This window comes from Mixophyes fleayi, chromosome 2 (assembly GCF_038048845.1).
Source record: "Mixophyes fleayi isolate aMixFle1 chromosome 2, aMixFle1.hap1, whole genome shotgun sequence".
NCBI lineage: Eukaryota > Metazoa > Chordata > Amphibia > Anura > Limnodynastidae > Mixophyes > Mixophyes fleayi.
In genome coordinates this window covers 172593231-172617342 of record NC_134403.1, presented here as the reverse complement: position 1 = coordinate 172617342, position 24112 = coordinate 172593231, and the positions used below count along the sequence as shown (strand labels likewise).

The window sequence follows — 24112 nt, the reverse complement described above, 5'->3', positions numbered from 1 at the left end:
AGAAAAAACAATTTGCAATTGACCACTGTGGCTGTGTGAGTACAGATTTTGGGGGGGGGGGGGGGGGGGGTTGGTGAGAAATGACTACAACAATGCTGCAGAGCTATGGACCTCATACACTGGTAGCATAGCTTTGTTCAAGAGTTAGGGTGATAGTGGCTGCTGTAATTGTTTCCAGATAAGTGATGTCCATATGTCAGTGAAATCCGTAGATCTCTAATAAAATCCCTATGCCCCCCACTGCACAAGGTAAGTGATGCACACTTTGGAGCTGACTTTATATATATTTAAGAAACATGGGTGCCATTTTGAAGCATATTTGAAGTGTTGAGTATGGTTCAGGTTAGATAAATTGAGTCATGAAAATATACTTCAAGGGTGGTTCAAAAGCGCATATATATTTTATAAGCAAATTTTTAACTTCTTTTCATGAAAAAAAAAGAAAGAGATGTCTGCAATATTTCTGTATATGAAATAAAGTTCATACATCCAACTTATTTTTTATTTCTTGACTATTCACACTTTCTGCCAGTCACTGAGGTATTAATTTTGTTACATTTATCATCAACTTGAGATCCGTAATAAGATGAACCACAAAGCACCTGAAAATTTTTTGGGGTGGTGCCATGCATCTTTATTTGCACCAGTGCAACTAGATTTCAGCCAAAGCTCATAGATATCATAGTTTCAAGAGGAGTAGAAGCAGTGGCGAAACTACTACCACAACAAGGGGTTGTATCCAGAGGGGAGCCCAATAATGAATGGTTACCTTCCAGAGGACAATGTTCTGCTCTCAGAGGAACAGAGCTGGGACCTTTTGCATTAGCATCCTCCAAATGTCAGGAACCCATGAAATGTTCCTATGAGGCCCAGTAATCTTTAATTATGCATGTGCTGTAATACATAGCAATCATCATCATCAGTTATTTATATAGCGCTGCTAATTACGCAGCGCTGTACAGAGAACTCATTCACATCAGTCCCTGCCCCATTGGAGCTTACAGTCTAAATTCCCTAACACACACACACACACACACACGTGTCAATTTGATAGCAGCCAATTAAGCTACCAGTATGTTTTTGGAGTGTGGGAGGAAACAGGAGCACCCGGAGGAAACCCACGCAAACACGGGGAGAACATACAAACTCCACACAGATAAGGCTATGGTCGGGAATTGAACTCATGACCCCAGTGCTGTGAGGCAGAAGTGCTAACCACTGAGCCACTGTGCAGCCCTAACTTTTATCAACAAAGTGCAAGTTACACAATGAAAATACATGTCTGGTTGCTATGCATTCACATTGTCTTTAGAGCTCAAAAAGGATCAGCTGTGGTTCTGATTTTTATGCTGACAAAATAAAAGAGTGAATGGGGCTTTAAAGAGCACCTCAAGTATGCTTCTTCTCTTCTCAGGAAAAATGCTGCTTTTTGCTTTTGGGGCCTCTTTGTTACATTGTTCTAGCCTATGTAATAAAGTTTACATTGCAATATGGAACAACAAAATGAAATCATCCCCTTTCTGTGAGGGTCTAAGGATCAATCGATGAGCATGAAACCTACCTCCGCATGACCTGCTATAACTTCCAGGTTCCCAGTGAACCTATGCAAAATGTCAATAATCTTGTCAGTGCTGTAAGTGCCGATTGTTGAATTATCAATGCAGAGGAGTGGCAGGTAGACTTGGTGAAGAACTGTATCAAAGTACTTCAATGGGAATTTGGCACAGTCCACAGACATCACATGATTAGCTAAAGATGGAACAGATCATGTTATCAATAATATGTTATTCATTCTTTTATTATTATTATTATTATTATTATTATCCTTTATTTATTTGGCGCCACAAGGGTTCCGCAGCGCCGTACACTGTACAAAACAGTAGACTATACAGGGTAAGACATTACTGAACAATAAACAATAAATACCAAACTTCAGAGTAGTAGGGAAGGACGTCCCTGCTCATGCATACAATCTAAAAGGGAAAAGGCACAACTGAGACAAGAGGAGCAATAGTTTGGGATAGATTGGGATAGTTGTGAGGGTGTATTAACGAGGGTAGTATAGGTGGGAGTAGGTTAAGCTCTATATATCCAACTTGTATTATCTCTAGTAGATTATATCTTTTATTCAATTGTATAAATATAAAAGAATCTCCAGCATTCTGTAACTAGAAACCTATACTACTGTATATTAGACACTTACCTATATTTTCCAGTGAAAGCTTAATTGCTGTCCCCAGTTTCACAAAGCAAATGCACTTATTCTGTAAGGCAGGAGGGGGTGTGAGAGTAGCTGCAAGGGATGCCTTGGCAAGCTTGAAATAAACATATAACGTGTGGACATCTTCATTTTTCAGAAATTCACAGAGGTAGGACCTAATAAAAAAAAGATGAGGATCAATTTTCTATTGTGCAACAGGTGAAAATTAATGTAACTTTTATGTTTCTTGGTAAACATTTAATTTGCAGGAGATCCCTTGCCTCTAACATGCAATTAATGCAATTAATTTTGTTAACCATTTCTTAACGGAGGCGGAGGGGATGTAAGAGAGAAGACAAATCAGAAGCCAAAATCTCTTGATTGTGGCTTGTGATTGGCCCACCCACTCACACTTCCCAGTTTTCAGTCGGGGCTGTAAGAGAAACTGAGGAGCCCCAGGGAAAATGGAGTAATGTAGCATCCTCCTGGGCTCCGGCTGGGAAGAGGGAGCTCTTGTGCTACCACTTTTAACTAGGATTTGTATATACTTGATCCTCTTGTGTTTTTGACAGCGAGCAGCCAAATAAACTTTGAAAGGGGAGGGCGTTGACATAAAGGCACATATGATTGGCTGCAATATTCAAGGTATTCTGGCTACAATAAAACACAGCTACAAACTCATCAAAATAGAAACAATCAATGCTGTAGTCAGAAATGTATTGCTTTTTAATACACATACCAATGGACCTAAAAACATTTCTGTAAATAATATTTGTAAAATCAGCAAAGGTGCTTCACATATCTTTTCATAACATAACAGGTCCGTCCATTATCATTTGGTCACAACAGATCCCAAGCCCAAAATGCAACCTATGTAGGCTGCAACTTTAGGCTCAGTCAGGCCTCTGGGAGGCGCCACTAATGTTAGGCACTATTGTGTAATGCTGTGCTGTGGCTGCTCAGCTTAACTTCCACAGCTTCAGAGCCATGGGGGGGTGGGGTGATTGGAGTGATTGATAACTCCCATGCTGGAGGGCGGACATTGTGAAGCAGGGGGCAGTGTGATGCAGGGAGACATTTTGATGCAATGGGGCAGTGTGATGAACGGAGTCATTTTTGTTTTGCAGGAGGGGCAGCGTGATGAAGGGTGCCCCAGTATGATGAAGGGAGCAGCAGTGTGAGGAAAGGGGTCCCAGTGTGATGAAGGGAGCAGTAGTGTGATGAAGGGGGAGAGCAGTGTGATGAAGGGGGGCAGTTTGATGAAGGGACATGTTAGGACGGGCTATTCGAATTGCTGAAAGGGGAGCAGTGTGATGCAGTGGAGATAGTGTGACGAAGAGGGCCAAATTTAATGAAGGGGTAGTGGTGTGATGAAGGGGGCCGCAGTGTGATGAAGGGGGTCCCAGTGTGATGAAGGGGGATCAGGGTGATGAAGGGACATGTTAGGGCGTCTATTCAGATTACTGCAGGAGGAGGAGCAGTGTGATGAAGGGGTAACAGTGTGATGAAGGTGACTCAGTTTAATGAAGGGGGCAGCGGTGTGATGAAGGGGGGAACAGTGTGATGCAGGGCTCAATTTAATGAAGGGGTAGTGATGTGATAAAGGGGGCAGCAGTGGGATGAAGGGGGTTCCAGTGTGATGAAGGGGGCAGTAGTGTGATGAAGGGGAAGCAGTGTGATGAAGGGACATGTTAGAGACGTCTATTTGGATTACTGATGGGGGAGCAGTGTTATGAAGGGGGGGGGGGGCAGTGTCATGAAGAGGTCCCAGTGTGATGAAGATGGAATTGTGTGATGAAGCGACATGTTAGGGCCAGGGCCGTAACTAGGGCTGTGCGACAGGGGCGACCGCCCAGGGCGCAATGCTGAAGGGGGGCGCAATTTAGGAATATTTTAGGTTAATTTGGCTAAAATTGAGGACTAGGGGGGCGGCATTTGTCTTTCTCGCCCAGGGCACTAGAATTCTAAGTTACGGCTCTGGTTAGGGCCATCTATTAGTATTACTTGTCATTTCCATTTGGACCAATAAAGGAAAGAAGATGCCCATTGCTTTTAACAAGTGCATAATACATAACCAAGGAATCAAATTATCACAAAATATTGTTGTTTTTCCCAAAATCTAACACTTGGAGACCTCCCTTCTAGAAATCCTGTGCTTGCCCCTGGGCAATAGTGGAGTCAGGACAGCATTCTGCATCAAACATCACTGCATCTGAACTATCGGAGGAGGTAAGACTTATCTTTTTTTTGTTTGTTTACAAAAATCAAGTGTGTGAGGGTCTAAGAAGTAGGTATTTGGTGTATGTAGGGGAGGGGGTGGTAGTTTGAAAACCTGCCTAGGGAGCCGAGAAACCTTGCACTGGCCCTGGGCTCAGTTATTGCTGTGGCCCTAACAGGTGCAGAAGGCAACAGCAGCTTCAAATCAGTTCTGCTCAGAGTAGCAAGAAAGTAAAGAGGAGAAGAGGTAGTCGGGTGTTCATCTGTTAAACTGTCAGTCTTTGTGTAATTACATGTAAATACTAGTTTATATTAGTGTGGATCTGTATGCTAAAGAACAGATTTGTGTACTATAAAGCATAATATACACCCTTAAAGGTTAAACTATTACACTACCAGTCAACAGTTTTAGAACACCCACATTTTTCCAGTTTTTATTGGAATTTAAGCAATTCAAGACCAAATACAAGTTACTCTCCAACTTGACTCATCTAAGTTCAGTGATGTATATAAAAGGTTGTGTTACCCCTTGGCAACTTCTAGTAGCCTTATAATTTACTATTTAATATGGGGTACATTATATATTTCTAATACATGTACATGGCAAAAGCCGTGTTCTGATAAGTCATGGTACAAGGCTGCAAAAGATGATGGCAGTTTTAGACTTTGCAAATTTACTTATATAAACAGATCATGGGGAAATAAAATAATTTTTAGAATTTATAGTACAAAGGTCAGAGCTGAAGATAGGCAAAGCGGCAAAGAGGCAGCTGCTTTAGGAGTAAATGGACTTGAAGGCACTAGTCCAGCAAATTATATCAACTAACATATTCATGCACTATAGAGAACATAGAGTCCCTCCCTACAATTGGGAAACAGATACCAGATAACAGTTATACCTGCACTTCCTCTTCCTTTATGTAGAATTGAATTAAGCACAATACCATGGTTATTTTCATTCTTGCAAAGTAATGATGACTTCCTTCATAGCAAGCAAGCAAATTCCAACTTTTTAGGGCTATATTTCATGTATTTATTAAAATATGTAGTTTGGTAATGATATCATGGTGGATTTACTGTTATAATGTATCAGAGATGTCGGTGAAACCCACACACTTTTTTCACTTTACTACCTGTAAGTGTGATCCAGCAGCAGATTCTTCATTTCATCCACTCGTGGTTTCAGAGATGATGTAATTCTGACTTCCAGCCAGTGCAGTAATTCATCCATCCTTAAAACAGCTGCATATAAAATAGAAAATTTACCCATTTTTAACCAATGATATGAATAGAGAAAATGTCTTCAAATATATTCACAGTAGTCATCTATATTAATAAAGAACTTCAAATCATTATTGACTGGTTTCCATGACATCACAAAAAATTAACATAAATGGAAAAGTGGAGAATTTTTCTTGTGCACTGAAATCCAATCATATGTATTTTATTTACTAGCCAGTTAGCCCTAAATATCACTGAAAAAACCCATATTTGATTTAAAAAAGTATTAATATCACAGAGGTAGAGAGTTGGAACGCAGCATAAATACCTTAAATTGAATATTGTATCATAACCAAACACATAAGTAAAAGTTTTCACACATTGGTAGAATAACAGTTGTCTTAAAGTTCACATTATATATGGACACAGCTGAAAAGAATCAATTTATCTGTGCACCCCTAATTTATTGTGTGAAGTTTTCGATACCTTCTGGTGTTTACCACAATATGTATAACTTCCATAGGTACAATGCCACCCCTCAGACCTATAGTGTCTACTCCATGTGATCTACACTATGATCTCCCATATTATATCACTATTATCTGTGCTGCTATATCAAGCTGCTATATAATGTTCCCTGTCACTACATGCTGTTTTGTGAAATCAGAATTTTGAAAGACCTTATAATTATTTCACTCTGTTACCCATAAGATTAAAAAGTTTGAGTCAACATGTAATTCCTTGTCAACAGTAAATGGATACAACATGCAAGGTGTTTATACTTTCCTGATTGTGCTTTATTTGGCCAATTAGCCTTCACTGTACTTGGGCTCAATAAATTTAGCATACTAGTAACCATTAACAATTTTGAGTTATCTTTTCCTCGGTTTTTATTATATGTTTTGCTTTTTCCTAATTTATTTTACTATGCCACTAATTTGCACTGTGCTGTGTACTGGCTCCCATGCCTCAGGGCTGTTTAAAAGCTACTTGCTATGGCAACAATGAGCAGAATTGCTAGTCTATGCATAGTACAGTAAGTACAGGAACAACCAAAAACCTAAAAAAAACTAGTTATATTTTTATATTACTGAATTAGAAAATATAAATGTTTGGAACACAATGTATTTCATGGCAATAAAGGGTGATTATCAACAACTCATGTTTGTATTTTTACAAGTTCCACACATGTCAAAACATATTATTCCACACAGTGATCAAGGTGGAAATGGCAGTATGGGAACTGTAAGTGAATTGAATTTGATAGATTTACAGTTAAGGCTATAGGAGAAGTACCAGTATGGCATACCACTGTATACCAGCCCACTTTGAACACTGGTTCCACTTAAATACAGCAGCTAGTTTACATTCCTTAATTTTTTAATTTTGTACTTTTAAAGGCACAACTGTTCTTGCTTAAAATGTAACTGTATATGTATAATTAATATCTATGAATAATTTGAAACATATTGGGTCTCATTTAGAGTTGGACGCAATGTGCGTCCAAGACGTGGAGGAATGGGAGTGTGCCGCAACTTGGTAGGGTATTACGTGATGCATGCAACCCCAGCTGCATCCCACTTGTAATACCCTACCGAGCTGCGAGCAGTTCCTGCAGCTAGCTAACTACTTGCGCCACCTAATTCCTGCCGCACAGTTTTAGTCCTTTTATGACGTGTGTTGCGTCTGCGTCCAGGATTTACCTACTGGGTCACACTCCCTGTGTCTATATTATCCAAGTTCACACCTTCACAATTCCGTGTTCCGCCCTTTCCCTCGTAGTAAGCCGCAAGCTGTCGCAAGTGTAAATTGCGTCCAAGATGCAGGCGGATATGGTGCTTGCTGCACATGCGTGATTGTGGTTTTGTGGTCGATGCGCCTAAAACGGACTTTGTGTCCGGCTCTAAATGAGGCCCATTATCTTATTCATTTGCTCCAAATTTTGAAACAAGGAAATATACAAGAATAATTTGCTATAACCAAAGGCCCACACGGGAAAGGATGCAATATCGGTGATTGCTTTCTCTGGTTTTAAACAAGTGATAGCCAATGCTTTCAAAAATGTAATTTAATTTCTAAAGGGGTGTCCTGCAAGGTTGACAAAAAGGTTCCATTTTACCAAAGGTGGTTCTGCTCAATAGCAGAAATTCACTATTGATTTTCTGGGATGCTTTGCTGTTGATCAGATGCTAATATGCACTTTATATATTGTAGATGTCACATGCAGTGTGCTGAATGGACATAATGTACTACATACTACATCATTATGTTAGCAGAGATCTATGATTATGATTAAGTTATATTATAAAAAACTTGCTTATGCTAAATGCTCATACAGTACATAGAAAAGCTGTTGTTGTATTCTGTTAGGCAGTATTGTAAAACGTGGATATTTTAAAGGCAAAATCTTCCAGAGACAAATATTCTAAACTGACACTCTGTAAATTGGCAAATATACATAAGGAATATGGCAAAGGTAATTATTACAGGCACCACAAGATGCAGATAAAGATTATTTAAACGATATCACTTAAACTATTAGTATCATAGAAGCTATTTGCTAATGGATCCATGATATACAGTACAACAATCGCCCTATGTAGACGCTTACCAGATTTGTCCTGAAATCACGGTGACTAGAAGCGACAGAGTGCAGCACTTTCCCGGCTCCTAAACAGGTAAAGCACCCGTGTGTTGTGTACTGGTTGCCTGGCACCAGCAGGGGTACTCCGGACGCCTGGAGGTGGAACAGAGGATGTGCAGCGGTGCAATATAACAATACAAACCAGCCCCAACTCATTCATATGCCGGAGACATTTGTGAACTAAAGCAATCCAGGATTTTATACTGACGCAGTACTGTCAGATGCATGTAGCACAGGAACAACCAACTTTTATTGTGTGAAAAGTATTGTGAAAAACAAACAGCAATAGTTATCCACTGCAATATACATTAACAACATCTTACTGTGTTTCTTAGTAGAAGATGTATAAAGCTTATCCGTTTGTGGGATTTGGGATTTTAACTTAAGGTATATTTAATACATAGAATTCATTGTCTGATATGTTTGTGTGAACACTTGACATAATGTACAGACAGAACAAGCAGTTCCTTGTACTATGCACTTTTACAAAGCGGTCCAGAGGTATAATCGATGTTTTTAGTTAGCTATTTTAAACAATTTGCATAGTTTTTAAATAGCATCATTAAAGGCATGCTGTTTTTTGTTTAAAAAAAACAAACAAACAAACAATAATATATCTTATATAAAAAACCCTGCTTTAGTGCTATTTTCTTATTGTCTCTCATTTTAAAAGTATATGTTATGATCATTTTAGTGGTAATGGTAACAGACCTATAAATTACTGTCCCACCTCCAAAGTGTTAGACATTTGGTTCCTGCTATCTAGATCCATAATTCCTCAGTATGGTACAGTAAAATTACACTTTTCAGTTGTTTATTGCTGGATATTTTGGTGCATAAACCAGATTCCAGTAAACAAAATGGCATAACCCTTGTACATGGTGCCTCAGCTGCTGCTGACCTTTGCTGCATACCCCTTTTAGTGAATGAAAAACAATTGAGCAGAAAATTAAGATTATGCATTTCTATTGGAGGAGTACTAAAGCAAACCTTGCATCAAGAGTGATACAACAGTAGGTGAACCCGCCTTGAAAAGTGCTATGGTCACTGATAATAACAGTTGTCCAAAGTGCATGAAGATTGATTTGCAAATTCTATTTCTTACAAGTTGAATCATAGTAGTCCCAGTAGGTGTCCATCTAGGGGCAATTTTACAGCTCTCAATAAACTGTTGTTTCATATTGTCACAGGGGAATGATTTATGGTGTTACAAATAAACATATACAAATTATGAGCAAAGGGGTTCATTTATAATTACACGTATGTCTGTTTTTCTGTGTAACATAATATGCATATACATACGTCCGTAGACTTTTGCATATGGTTGACCTACTTCTCAAAATGCCATGCCTGGAGAGGTGGGATGGGAGAGGGAAGGGGTGGGCAAGCATAGAGCATGTTCATTTGAATGCGACTCAATTAGGTGCAGCTATGCCTATCTAGAGGCTTATCTCTTGCGAGTTCTGAAAGACTGGTGCAGCAAAACTAAATGATAATAATGATTTTGATTGACTACAGGGCCGGTGCTAGCATGTCTGGTGCCCCCTGCAATAAAATACATTCGCGCCTTCCTTTTATAAAATATTTGTTCATTCAATAATGTTTTTCTTCTTTTAATACAAATCATATAGCAAACTTGAATATAGAGAGTGATACTTCTAAATACATTAAACAGCAAACATTTATTGCAATATGAATAATACAAATGAAAAATATTTATTTTTTGTAATAAAATGTTACATTTTTGGCAAATTAGTTTGGTGAAACCTATAGAAGAGAAACAAATGCCCCCTCCTTCATCACACTGTGCCCCTTCACATCACCTTTTTGCCCCTCCATCATCAGCCTGTAAAATCAGGCCCAAAAATAGGTACATGATGTTACAAAACAGCAAATGCGCTGGCAGGGGCACATTTTTGAACAGTCTGAAATGACCTTTGATATCTGCTTGCTATGGCTTTTGCACTTTTTAGTAAAAAAAAAAACCTCAATTTCTATAGCTTTTCTTGAAGTTTAATAATTGGACAAAGGTGGTACTTAATAATTTCTGTACACTACAATCAGTTGCGATGCAATTCATACTCAACGTAATTATTATCATAACATTTAAATATGTTTCACATATTTTCTATCTTTATAAATAATATGACTTTTCATATACCAAATAACCAGTTCACAGGGAACATAAAGGAACCAGTTTGCACAGGTCTAGAGGCTGGAATCTGAAGACGAACACCTGCCAATCTCAAGGAACAATGACCAGAGGAATCATTCAATGACACGTCGAGTTCTTGGGAGGTCAAGACCCTTCAATCCATAAATGTGGACCTTAAAACTGTAACCGTGTATCTTTGTGATGTCACTGCTTTTTAAAACTGTACAGTGTATAAATTGTTCACCTCTGGCTTTTGAAACCAGAGTGTTATGATAGAGCTTGTGTTAGTGCTAACAAGTGCGTGCGTATGCATACCAAACTTTGCCTTCTAATACTTTGTGAAAAAAAACCTTTGGGCTTTGGAACAACAGCGATTGCAGCGGAGAATCTTTACTGCAAACTATAGATATGAACGTAAGACTTTTTCTCTTCTTTGGTTTCATGCTGAACAAGTGATGTAGCAAGGAGGATAATTGTAATTATTGATTAATATTAAGGATAAATAATATAAGTGGGATAATGATTTCCAAAGCTTCAAGTATCTGTAAGTATATATTTGGAGAAATCAAAATGGTATTTTTAGGCATGATAGAAAACATGCATCAGACCTAGTACAACAAGGTCCACATATCAGGGCAACACAACTCTCTTGAAGAGAGATATCTTAAAGTTTGATTTAAGCAGATATCACTAGCAGTGTGTATACTGAATATGTATTAAATATAATTGATGCGTGAAAATGTTTGTCTTTACTCAACTGCATGTCATAGAAACAGTGTATGTCAGACATTGATTAATAACGTTGCCAAGTAATACAGCAAGAGCAAAAGTCTGATTTAGCCATTATACATGACCTGTATGTTTTTTGAGATATTTGTCAATACATCAATCATGCACACATTCTGCTGTTGAGGTCCTTTTGGCTATTTGGTATATTGGTATGAGATATTAGAGAGATATAAATTAATAGTAATAAGGGCCCCATAGCAACATTTAGTAGGGGTTCCCACTGTACATGCTGTTAGAAAATCAGGTAATCAGAAGTCAGGTATTCTTGAATATGATGTTAAAACCCATATATTTATGAATACAAATAGTTTCATACAAAATTATTAATTATAAAACAAAGGAACCTCATATCACATACAACACTGTATACTTGTAAATAAGAGGATTCTCTCACATTAGGACAGTACATATCTAAATGTGGGATTTATTGTGGATATTTCCACTGCTGCATGCAAGAATGGTCATAATTTACATGAAAAAACAGTCAGTATTTAACTTATGTGCAAAACAGAAAACTAATTTGCACCCCTTGCATTGTAACATGGTTTTGTCCAGGAGACTGAAATAAGAAGTTTCTCAAGTTAAGATCCTTAATGAATCAGGCCCCTAATTGTTAACATGACTATGGTATACAAATGAAATATTATGAGCTATTATAAACCTGGTGAGTGCCGTTCTATTTCACTTATACTGGAATAGTCTGAAGCATTTTGCAATAACTACAAGGGTGCACCCCAGTAAAGCAAAGCATATATGTAAGGACAAAAGTGTGGATATACAACTGCCAACTAGGCGTTGTTCTTGGTTATGCACCTGGAGTGATATAGAGATTGATATCTTGCTATAGATATGGGACTATTAGAGGCAGATTCAATTGGCTGTGATGTTCCTCAGAACATTGCGCCTATGCATTTTTTACCGGTAGTACGGTAAAAATTAACACTCTTTTTTGCTCGCACCTTTATGAGGTGCAAGCAAAAATGAGTGAGATTTCTGCAAAAAAAAAACCTGTGCGAGGTGTCTTGCGGTCATTTCAGAGACACCTTGAACGGATTCTTTTTCAAGTGACTCTGCTACCCTAAGGGTATTTATGAAATTACAGTGAATATGGATCATGCACTCCCACAATGCATTTTGTGTTGTTTTTTTCATGTACATAACACTGGATCTGTATAATGTATTCTATGACTGTTATAGGATATTGATAACTATTTGTAATTCTTGTGGCCTTTAAACTATTGGTTTTACCAGTGATTGAATACACAGGTTTGTTTTTGTTTTTTTATGAATGTTTAATTTTAAGGACAAGGAATTGTGAGCAAGTGCTCTTCTGCTGCCATTGATAATATATCATAGGAGAGGACAGAAATTTCTTCATAAGTTGTTAAATGAGGCAGAACATGTTCAGGCCAGCATAACTGATGAGGATGCTGACAGGGTGTTACCTAATCAGGCAGAGTTTGCTGAGCTCTTGAGGGGTATTCGGATAAGAGCCAAACCAACAATTGGTAGTAACAACCCAAGCTTCTGCAGCTATTAGTGCAGTGCTATTATAAATGCTGAACCGCTTTGATCTTACCAGTTATAGATAAAGTGAGGAGTGACCTTAACAAAAACTTGTGAAGAAAAATATAGATTTAATGTATTATGCACAGTGATATTAGTAGAGGACAAGACTGAGTGGTGGTTGAACAGAATACAAGTGCAGGTAGAAAAATATAAAAAGGAATTGATATCTTTCAAAAGAAGTATATTTGAAACTGAACAGTGACTAGGTGACATTGTGTACATAGCTGATTGGTATAGGATAATTCACAGACAACAGCATTGTAGAACCTTTAGGCAGACAACCATTGGGATTGCAAACTCACTCTTCTCTCTCCTTCTCTGACGCTGAGTCCATGGACACATTATTATCATCTGGTGTTCATTTATTAGATGTGGCCACAAGGTCGCAGTGTCACGATCTGCCTGTCTGCAGTATCTCATCTCTGCTTTGGATGCTGCTTTGTCTGTATCAGATCCTGCCTGAAGATATTACGCCCTTATCAAATGTACTGGATTCTGAACACCTGTGCCTTGCCTTCTAAAGTCTGCCATTTCCACCAGACTGTTGCCAGTATGTATTTTGTTGCTGTTACTGACTGCAATATCTCCTACCAGCAGTTCCAAGTGCTCTGTTTCTGACTGCTGTAACTTCTGTCAGCAGTACCACGAGCCTCTGGGCCTGCTAACAGTATCCTCCTCCTGCATCCATCTCACACACTTCACTGTGGGTGCAGTCTCCTGTTGGTTGCTTCACCGGGTGCCAGTTCTGAGTCTCCTGTCACCCTGTAGCTTTTCTACGAAAATACAGTATAATAAAATGTAGCTTTTCTACGAAAATACCGTAGAAAAATACGAAAATACCAAGAATTAACCACTTTAGATTATTTATTGGATTACAGCATATTCGAGTATGGGATATATTGTTATGATTTGATATCATATTAAGGAATTTAATTTGTTTTCTATTTGTAGAAAACTCAGCCCTTTGATGGCACTGCTCCAGCAGATGCCCTGCAGAAATGGTTGGGGCCATAGTAAAATTGTGTTGGGGCCCTCAATGTTCCATAATAAACAGAACTAATTGCATTAATAGCAATCTGGCACATTAGTCTGAATTATAATTACAGCCATTATAATCCTCATTATTTTCAAAATCATATATAACTGCCTGGATAAATTTGTTTTGAAGCCATATTAAGTACTTTAAGGCACATTAGTCCTCTGGGACAGGGCCCCCTTAATACCAATTATTTCACAAATATTAACAATAGGATAGGATAAGCCTTTATTATAGTTGCTCTTAAACAGAAAGCCTCATTGGCCACATATACATAAGGACTTCTGCCCAATCCACAAGAGGCTTTGGGTTAGCAATCTTTTGTGATCTATCGGTAAGGTATCAATGCACTGGGGTCATGAGTTCCCTTCCCGACCGGTACTTCATATCCAACTATCTTTTTCGACAACTGGAATTACTCCCCCAAAATGGTATAATATAATATCTACAGGCAGCAAGGTGGTTTAGTGGTTAGCACTTCTGCCTCACAGCACTGGGGTCATGAGTTTCACTCCCGACCAGGGCCTTATCTGTGTGGAGTTGGTATGTTGCTATCAAATTTCGTGTGTCTGTGTGTGTGTGTTTAGACTGTAAGCTCCAATGGTGCAGTGACTGATGTGAGTTCTCGGTACAGCGCTGTGGAATTAGTGGCAAAATATAAATTGCTGCTGCTGATAATGATTTTAGAATAGCCTAAACTCAGAGCTGGATTACCCGTTAGACAGCCCAGGGCCTAAGTCGCCTAGTATGTGACCCACTTTACAGGGATAATCTGGGTCAGCCCTGCAATGTATGGGTCCGGCCCTGCTCCTGATCTGTATGCCTGTGACTGGCCCCATACACCAATCAGCTGCTTCCCTTTTCCCTGACAACGTGCCCCTGCACCAGTGCTACCTTCCGAATGTCAGTGGGACAAACTTTTTTCGTCTATGGGTCACATTGGCAGATTTTTTAAAATGGAAGGGGCCACAGTAAATCATTAACTTGCTTAAAAATGAGTCAAATTCACAACAGGAACATAGGAACCTCGTTGCAGTTATGCCATACCTATCAACATTGTACATAACAGGCATACAATGCTCCCCCCCTATGTAACACATTCTCCTCCCCAACTCTAACACATTTCCCCCATCTCTTACTTCTGTACATATTTCCTCCTCCCACCCCTCACCTGTAGAATATACCTTCAGTCATCCCTGACATCGCATCTCTCCTCCCCTGGCAGCGCATCTCTCCTCCCCTGGCAACGCATTTCTACTCCCCTAGCAGTGCATTTCTACTCCCCTGGCAGCGCATCTCTCCTCCCCTGGCAGCGCATCCCTCTTCCCCTGGCAGCGCATCTCTCCTCCCCTGGCAGTGCATTTCTCCTTCCCTGGCAGTGCATCTCTGCTCCCCTGGCAGCGCATCTCTGCTCCCCTGGCAACGCATTTCTCCTCCCCTGGCAGCGCATTTCTCCTCTCCTGGCAACGCATTTCTCCTCCCCTGGCAGTGTATCTCTCTTCCCCTGGCAGCGCATCTCTCCTGCCCTGGCAGCGCATTTCTCCTCCCCTGGCAGCGCATCTCTGCTCCCCTGGCAGCGCATTTCTGCTCCCCTGGCAGCGCATCTCTCCTCCCCTGGCAGCGCATTTCTACTCCCCTGGCAGCGCATTTCTCCTCCCCTGGCAGCGCATCTCTCCTCCCCTGGCAACGCATTTCTCCTCCCCTGGCAGCGCATTTCTCCTCCCCTGGCAGCGCATTTCTCCTCCCCTGGCAGCGCATTTCTGTTCCCCTGGCAGTGCATCTCTCCTCCCCTGGCAGTGCATCTCTCCTCCCCTGGCAGCGCATCTCTCTTCCCCTGGCAGCGCATCTCTCTTTCCCTGGCAGCGCATCTCTGCTCCCCTGGCAATGCATTTCTCCTCCCCTGGCAGCGCATTTCTCCTCTTCTGGCAACGCATTTCTCCTCCCCTGGCAGCGCATCTCTCCTCCCCTGGCAGCGCATCTCTCCTGCCCTGGCAGCGCATCTCTCCTCCATTGCCAGCGCATCTCTCCTCCCCTGGCAGCGCATCTCTCCTCCCCTGGCAGCGCATTTCTGCTCCCCTGGCAGCGCATCTCTCCTCCCCTGGAAGCGCATTTCTCCTCCCCTGGCAGCGCATCTCTCCTCCCCTGGCAGCGCATCTCTCCTCTCCTGGCAGTGCATCTCTCCTCCCCTGGCAACGCATTTCTCCTCCCCTGGCAGCGCATCTCTCCTCCCCTGGCAGTGCATCTCTCCTCCCCTGGCAACGCATTTCTCCTCCCCTGGCAGCGCATTTCTCCTCCCCTGGCAACGCATTTCTCCTCCCCTGGCAGCGCATCTCTCTTCCCCTGGCAGCGCATCTCTCCTCCCCTGGCAGCGCATTTCTGCTCCCGTGGCAGTGCATCTCTCCTCCCCTGGCAGCGCATTTCTCCTCCCCTGGCAGTGGATCTCTTCTCCCCTGGCAGCGCATCTCTCCTTTCCTGGCAGTGCATCTCTCTTCCCCTGGCAGTGCATCTCTCCTCCCCTGGCAGCGCATCTCTCCTCCCCTGGCAACGCATTTCTCCTCCCCTGGCAGCGCATCTCTCTTCCCCTGGCAGCGCATCTCTCCTCCCCTGGCAGTGCATTTCTCCTCCCCTGGCAGCACATTTCTACTACCCTGGCAGCACATTTCTCCTCCCATGGCAGCGCATTTCTACTCCCCTTCCAGTGCATCTCTTCTCCCCCAGCAGCACATTCCTCCATTCCCTTCCAGTCCATCTCTCCTCCCCTTGCAGCGCATTTCTCCTCCCTTTGCAGCGCATGTCTTCCCCCCTTGCAACGCATGTCCTCCCCCCAGTCCCAGTCCTGCTGTCTCCATTATTATCATCACTCTACTTATCTATACTGTGGTGTGAACGAGATGAGTCCCAGGCAGTCTTAGCGAAACATATTCTAAGGAGATGAACCTTTGATTATGTCAGTCACAAAACTGCAGCACAGTGACGGTCTGGCAGCAAATCAGAGTACAGCTTCATTGTGATTGGCTGGAAGACTGTCTAAACTCACTGTTACAGTCCCCATTCCCGCAGCCACAGTAAGACCCGGTGCAATGCAGGACAGTTGCAGGGATAGAAATACTACATTAGTTCTGCCCTTTATCAGTCCACCTTCCAGCGAGCCACAAAAAATGACCTTACAGACCCTGTGGAGCCTGAGGAACTCAGATTGTGCATTAGTCAAATACAAAGAGAAAATAAAAAACGTAAACTAAAGAATGGTAAGTATTAAGTATTTATAGCATTCATTTCATTATTGAAACAAAATAGAAGAAAAAATATAATGAATATATTATCTCACCACTTATGCTGTGAATTAGATTATTTGGTCTAGAATTACAAAATAAATCATTCTCAAAAAAAAATTGGCAAGTAATAGACAGGATCGTTGGCACTTTAAGGAATGGTGTGTTCTTTTCCTTGAGATGTGGTAAACTTTTGATTTCCTGCTATCACCAAGTACAAGGCATTGCAACTACCTTGAACTTTTGATGCATGTAAAATTCATCCTTGAGACAAGTTTTACTCGCTAAGACAAAAAAATCCTACAAAGAGAAAACAAAATTAGATAACAAATCATGGCATTAAACTAGATAAACTTTTACAGAAAATAAAACCAATGGCAAAGTTTTGATAGCAGGTCCCAACATTTCAAAGCAGCAATCCCGCAAAGAAAATAAAATTGTATTACTATATTAATAAATAATATATCTTTTAAACATACATCTAATAGACTTTTTTGTTTAGCTATCCTCCTACAAATCACTATTTCCTCTTCAGAATATCTCAACATTGCAGCCATACAGAGACACAGTCAATCACAGGCTCACAGACTGTCAGTATGTCATGCACTGGCATAAGGAGAAGAAGGAGGATCTTACAGAGCAGACAGAGCTCAGAGGGGCATTCCAAAGCCTCTCTGATCACTACATCATGTGCTACGTGACTGTGATTGCCATGGTAATCCAACCAGAAATCACTAACAGCAGGATGAAGATTGTAGATACCAACAGTCTTCTTATAGACTGCGATTTATTTTAAAATAACACCTTTTTCCAAGGAATTTCTGGATCACAGTTGGATGTAGAGTGTGATGCCTCAGAAAAAGACACATGAATATTCAACCCATAAACCCTGAAACCAAGTATACACTGTAATTAGAGGTAATTGTCCTACTTTCCTTTATATATGGATATCTGTAATTTATTAATCAATAACTGCTATCCTATGAAGAGAAAATCTTGAGTTCTGATTCGAGCAGCAGGTGTGAAAAATACAGATCACACAAAGGACCTATTTCAAGATGGAATACAAATTGTGCGTAATTGTTGTTTAAAAAAAAGTATGCACTTGGCTTAGTCCCGCTCGCAATCAAATTCAAACGGGTTTTAAGATATGGTACGATTTGAATAGTGGTGGAAATACGCTCTGTAGTAGTGTGTAGCAAACACACATACAGGCCAAAGTACTTTTTAGGATCAGTTGCACTATATTTAATACATCCGTATTTACAATGAAATCAAAATGAATCAGAATGCACATAACTTTTATATAATCATAAATTAAAAAAACAACTGCCACCAACAGAATAACAAATCAGCTAGAAAAAAACTAATGTAAATATTTTTTTTCAATATCAATATATTTGAGATTTTTTTATAAATCTATTTTAAAACAACAAAATAAGTAAATCTTCAATGCACAGAGTGCGCACAAGGTATATAGAAAATAAATCTTCAATGTGTACAGCTGTCCCGTGCTAGGTACTGAGACGCATGCGTGAAAGGTAGTAAACATAAAAAAAGATACGGTTAAAACAAGTGTACACAGGATTTAAATTAGCCGCATATGCATGAACACATTTACTGCACATGGCCTACGTTAGTCCGCTCCTTCCCTCCCCCATTCCACCTGGCAAATCGTAAAGGGTCAGAAGTGTCAAATGCACACGTATATGAATTCCATGCAAATTCTGAAGTTTATTTTCTGGGCATGCGGACTGCACAATCAAGATACACTACGCAAACGGGACTATGTCCGGGCTTGAACCAGGCCCAAAGTGTTTCCACCAGCTAGTAAACAGCACTATTTATGTGTACATTGCTAAAACTAGACCACAGGGCACATTTGCAGTGGAATTAGCATGACTTCACGGGTGATTCAGAATTAAAGCGGCTGCAAGAGGTTTTGTAAAGTTCAACCATCTTTATGAGAAGATGGTTCTCCACTCCCCTCCACTCCACTGAAACAGCCCTGGCTAAAGTTACCGATGATCTCCTATCAGCCAAATCCAAGGGTCACTACTCCATACTCATCCTCCTTGACCTCTCCGTGGCCTTCGACACCGTGGACCACCCCCTCCTACTGCAAACTCTTCTCTCACTCGGCCTCTCTGGCTCTGTCCATGCCTGGTTCACCTCATACCTTGCTAATCGCTCCTTCTCCGTATCCACGTCTGGTTCTTCCTCCACCACCTCCCCTCTCCCTGTTGGAGTCCCTCAGGGCTCTGTTCTTGGCCCTTTATTCTTTTCGCTCTATACTTCCTCCCTTGGGGCTCTCATCTCCTCTTTCAGTATTCAGTATCACCTATATGCTGATGATATTCAACTCTACATCTCTTCTCCTGATCTTTCCTCCTCCCTCCTCTCTCGTGTAACTGACTGCCTCTCAGCCATCTCATCCTGGATGTCCTCTCGCTTTCTTAAAATTAACATCTCCAAAACCGAACTCATTGTCTTTCCCCCACCCAGGCTCCCTTCCCACCATGACCTCTCTATCGTTGTTAACAACTCCACTATCTCCTCTGTCACCCAACTCCGCTGCCTAGGTGTCACTCTCGACTCCTCTCTCTTTTGCCCCCCACATTCAATCCCTTGCCCAAGCCTGTCGCTTCCAACTCCGTAACATTGCCCGCATCCGTCCCTTCCTCTCTCAAGATGCCACCAAAACTATCATCCATGCTCACATCATCTCCCGTCTCGACTACTGCAACCTCCTCCTTACTGGCGTCCCCTGCTCCCACCTTGCCCCCCTCCGCTCTATACTTAATGCGGCTGCGAGACTCATCTTCCTCTCACGCCGCTCCTCCACTGCCTCCCCTCTCTGTCTTTCCTTACACTGGCTCCCCTTCCCCTACAGAATCCTTTTCAAACTACTCACCACCACTTACAAGGCTCTCTCTCAGTCTACTGCCCCTTACATCTCTAACCTCCTCTCCATTCACACTCCCGCCCGCTCCCTGCGCTCAGCCAATGATCGCCGCCTCTCCTCCACTCTGATCACCTCTTCCCACTCTAGAATCCAAGACTTCTCCCGTGCTGCCCCCCTTCACTGGAATGACCTCCCTCGCTCCATTCGTCTCTCACCCAATCTGTGCTCCTTCAAGCGTGCACTTAAAACTCACCTGTTCCTTAAGGCCTACCAACCATCCACTTAACCTCTCACCTCTTCTGGTTCTCCCCTGCCCCCTTTCTCTCTCCCTGTTGCTTCACTGGCTCCCTTTTGTGCCTGATTTTGTTTACCCTCCCTTAGGATGTAAGCTCGAATGAGCAGGGCCCTCTTCCCTCCTGTCTCCATACCGGTTCTTCTGCTCCGTCTCTACTGTATCTGCCTGCCTGGAGTTTCTGAAGTACTGGTACTTTGTGTTTATTGTTGTGTACTGTTGTACCCTGTATAGTCTACTGTTTGTACCATGTACGGCGCTGCGGAAACCTTGTGGCACCTTACAAATAAACGATAATAATAATAATAATAATAATTATAATAATAAGAAGCGCACAGAGATAGTGGCATCTACTTTAGGTATGTCATTGAAACCTCTAGTGTGATTTTCTTACTGTGCACTTTCAAATTATATGAGCTGGAGAGATCAGGGCTTTATTGGTTGAATACAGGGTAGGAGAACACGAGAGCCTTGCGTTGCAGACACATACAAAAACATTTCACTTTGTTGGTGTTATATTTTTGTTGTGATTTTTACACGCCACCTCTGTGATCGGTCCTCGGATACATTCAATGGGTCACCTGTTACAGCATCCAGCCGCAGTTTATATGGGAAAGATTTTTAGGCCAATTTCTACCAATGTAATGAAAACATTAAACTGTACATTAGTAACACATGAAATAGGGACAATCTTGAGGGTCCCTTAAGCCGAGTACACACCTATGCAATCATACTTCAGATGAAATGTATGTTGTATGTTCTCTGCGTGTTTGCGTGGGTTTCCTCCCACACTCCAAAAATATACTAGTAGGTTAATTGGCTGCTATATAATTGACCATAGTCTGTGTGTGTATGTTAGGGAATTTAGACTTTAAGCTCTATTGGGGCAGGGACTGATGTGAGTGAGTTCTCTGTACAGCGCTGCGGAATTAGTGGCGCTATATAAATAAAGGATGGTGATGATGATGCTGATGAAATGCCTCTATAATGATTTCACCAACAATTGAAAGTCCCAATGAGCACGTCGATTCATACATACGCACAGGCCTTTGAGACTTCAGATGTGACAGGTTTCTTGGCACAATCCTTTGAGGCCCATATTATTGTTATCATCATCACCAGCAGCTATTGATATAGCTGCTGCTAAATCAGCAGCGCTGAACAGAGAACTCACTCACATCAGTCCCTGCCCCATTGGAACTTACAGTCTAAATTCCCTAACAGTGATATCCGGATGAAAAGTTAAGCTGAACTCCTAAGGCTTTACATAATGCTCGCCAGAATTTAGAAGTAAATTGTACTCCTCTATCAGAAACAATCTCCTGAGGACATCCATGCAGTCGAAAAATCTCTTGAATGAAGTGTTGTGCCAAAACTGCGGAGGAAGGCAAGCCCACCAGCGGTACAAAATGAGCCAACTTTGAAAAACGATCCACCACGACCCAAATTGTATTATGACCCCTACTGAGAGGGAGATCAGTTATAAAATCCATGCTGATGTGGGTCCATGGTCTGGAGGGTATAGAATGAGGCAACAAGGGTCCCATAGGAGCCAAACGAGAAGATTTGTGCTGAGCACAGACATCACAAAAAGCCACGAAATCTTTAACATCAATACGAATGGATGGCCACCAATACGAGCAAGATATTAGCTTGTAAGTCTTCAGAAATCCTGCATGGCCAGAAATTTTAGAAGCATGGTACCAACATAATAATTTTTCCCAGAGTGTTTTAGGAACAAAAGATTTACCAGGAGGAGGAGATTGAGACACAGTAGATGCCAACAGGCTCTTAGGATCCAAGATGGGACGATTACTAGAAGGCTCTAAATCTGCTGAAGTATCAAAAGCCTGAGATAGGACATCCGCTCTTTTATTCAAATGTCCAGGTTTAAAGGTGACATAAAGATTAAAACAAGAGAAAAAGAGGGACCATCGAGCTTGCCGAGGGTTGAGACACTGTGCCGTTTGTAAATATAGCAGATTTTTATGATCAGTAAAAATTGTTACTACATGTTGTGCTCCCTCCAACAGATATCGCCATTCAGATAATGCCAACTTCATCGCCAATAACTCTTTATCTCCAATGGTGTAATTTTGTTCTGCTGGCAAAAATTTTCGAGAGAAGAATGCACATGGTAACAGACGGATGGCAGATGAACGTTGGGAGAAGACTGCTTCAACCCCAACTGCAGATGCATCTACTTTCAAAAAGAATGGTTGCGAAAGATTTGGCTGTTGGAGGATAGGTGCTGAAGAAAAGGCCTCCTTGAGATGAGAAAAAGCCTCTAAAGCCTCCACTGACCACTTTTTAGGATTAGCCCCTTTCTTGGTGAGGGCTGTAATTGGAGCCATAATACTAGAATAATTTAAGATAAACTGTCTGTAGTAATTTGCAAAGCCTACAAAAACGTTGAATGGCTTTGAGAGTCACTGGAAGTGGCCAATCCAGAATGGCTTGAACTTTTTCTGGATCCATCTGCAAACCCGATCCGGAAATAATAAAACCTAGGAAAGGCATAAAAGTTGCTTCAAAGGAACATTTCTCCAATTTACAGTAAAGATGGTTCTTGCGGAGCCTACTTAGTACTTCGGCCACATGCCTCCTATGAGTATCCAGAGTTTTAGAAAAAATGAGAATATCGTCTAGATATACAACAACGTAAGAATAGAGAAGATCCCGGAATATCTCATTAATGAAACTTTGAAAAACGGCTGGGGCATTACAAAGTTCAAATGGCATTACCAAATATTCGTAATGGCCATCGCGGGTATTGAAAGAGGTTTTCCACTCATCTCCAGACTGAATACGAATTAAATTATAGGCACCCCTAAGGTCCAGTTTCGTAAAGATGTTAGCTCCTTTAATTCGGTCGAATAATTCGGTAATCAGAGGGATAGGATAACGATTTTTGATGGTCACCAAGTTAAGCCCACGATAGTCAATACAGGGACGAAGAGAGCTGTCCTTTTTCTTTACAAAAAAGAAACCGGCCCCAGCCGGGGAAACAGAAGGTCTAATAAAGCCTCTTTGGAGGTTCTCCTTAACATAAACGGACATGGCTTCAGTCTCTGGTTGAGAAAGAGGATACACCCGACCTCTAGGCGGAATTTTGTCAGGTAATAATTCTATGGGACAATCCCATGGACGATGAGGCGGAAGAATCTCTGCACGAACTTTATCAAAGACATCAGCAAATGATTGATATTGAGGAGGTAACATAGAAGAATCTGATGGTACAATGCTCTTGGAAGAACGAAGTGGTCTTACTTTGAGTAAACATTCTGAATGGCACTGAGGACCCCACGATAGAATCTCAGACGTCGTCCAGTCTAGTTGTGGAGAGTTGGATTGAAGCCATGTGAGGCCCAGGATGACTGGTGACGTAGTACACGGCAATATAAAGAAAGAAATACTTTCAGAATGTAAAGCTCCTATATTGAGACAAAGAGACTTGGTCCGGCATGAATTACACCATTAGAAAGCTGAGAAGCATCAATAGCTGTGATGACAACAGGATTTTCCAATGAAACAAATGGAATAGACCATTGGGTAACTAAATCTTGCGAAATAAAGTTTCCAGCAGCACCAGAGTCGATTAAGGCTTGGGTAGAATGTCTCTTAGAGTCATATAGTAACAAAACTGGAATAGTACAAGCAGCAGAAGAGGAGGTTTTCTCAAGCCCCAATCTGACCTCCCCAGAACAGATCAGGGTCTGGCATTTCCCGGCCTCTTGCAACAAGTATTTAGGAAGTGGCCAGAGTCACCACAATAGATACATAGCTTGTCTCGTCATCTGCGGTCACGTTCT

The 24112-nt window shown here is 41.4% G+C and overlaps 1 protein-coding gene across 1 annotated transcript in view; it reads right to left on the bottom strand.

Moving 5' to 3' along the window:
* The window catches only part of LOC142139871 (uncharacterized), a 481886-nt gene extending 476233 nt beyond the window's left edge, over positions 1 to 5653 (bottom strand). The window contains exons 1-3 of the mRNA XM_075197730.1: positions 5551 to 5653; positions 2204 to 2376; positions 1562 to 1749 (exon numbers count right to left, since the gene is read on the bottom strand). Coding sequence (XP_075053831.1) covers positions 1562 to 1749; positions 2204 to 2376; positions 5551 to 5648 — 459 coding nt within the window. The 5' untranslated portion in view covers positions 5649 to 5653. The remainder of the gene's footprint in view (positions 1 to 1561; positions 1750 to 2203; positions 2377 to 5550) is intronic.
* Between the last annotated feature and the right edge of the window lie 18459 nt (positions 5654 to 24112).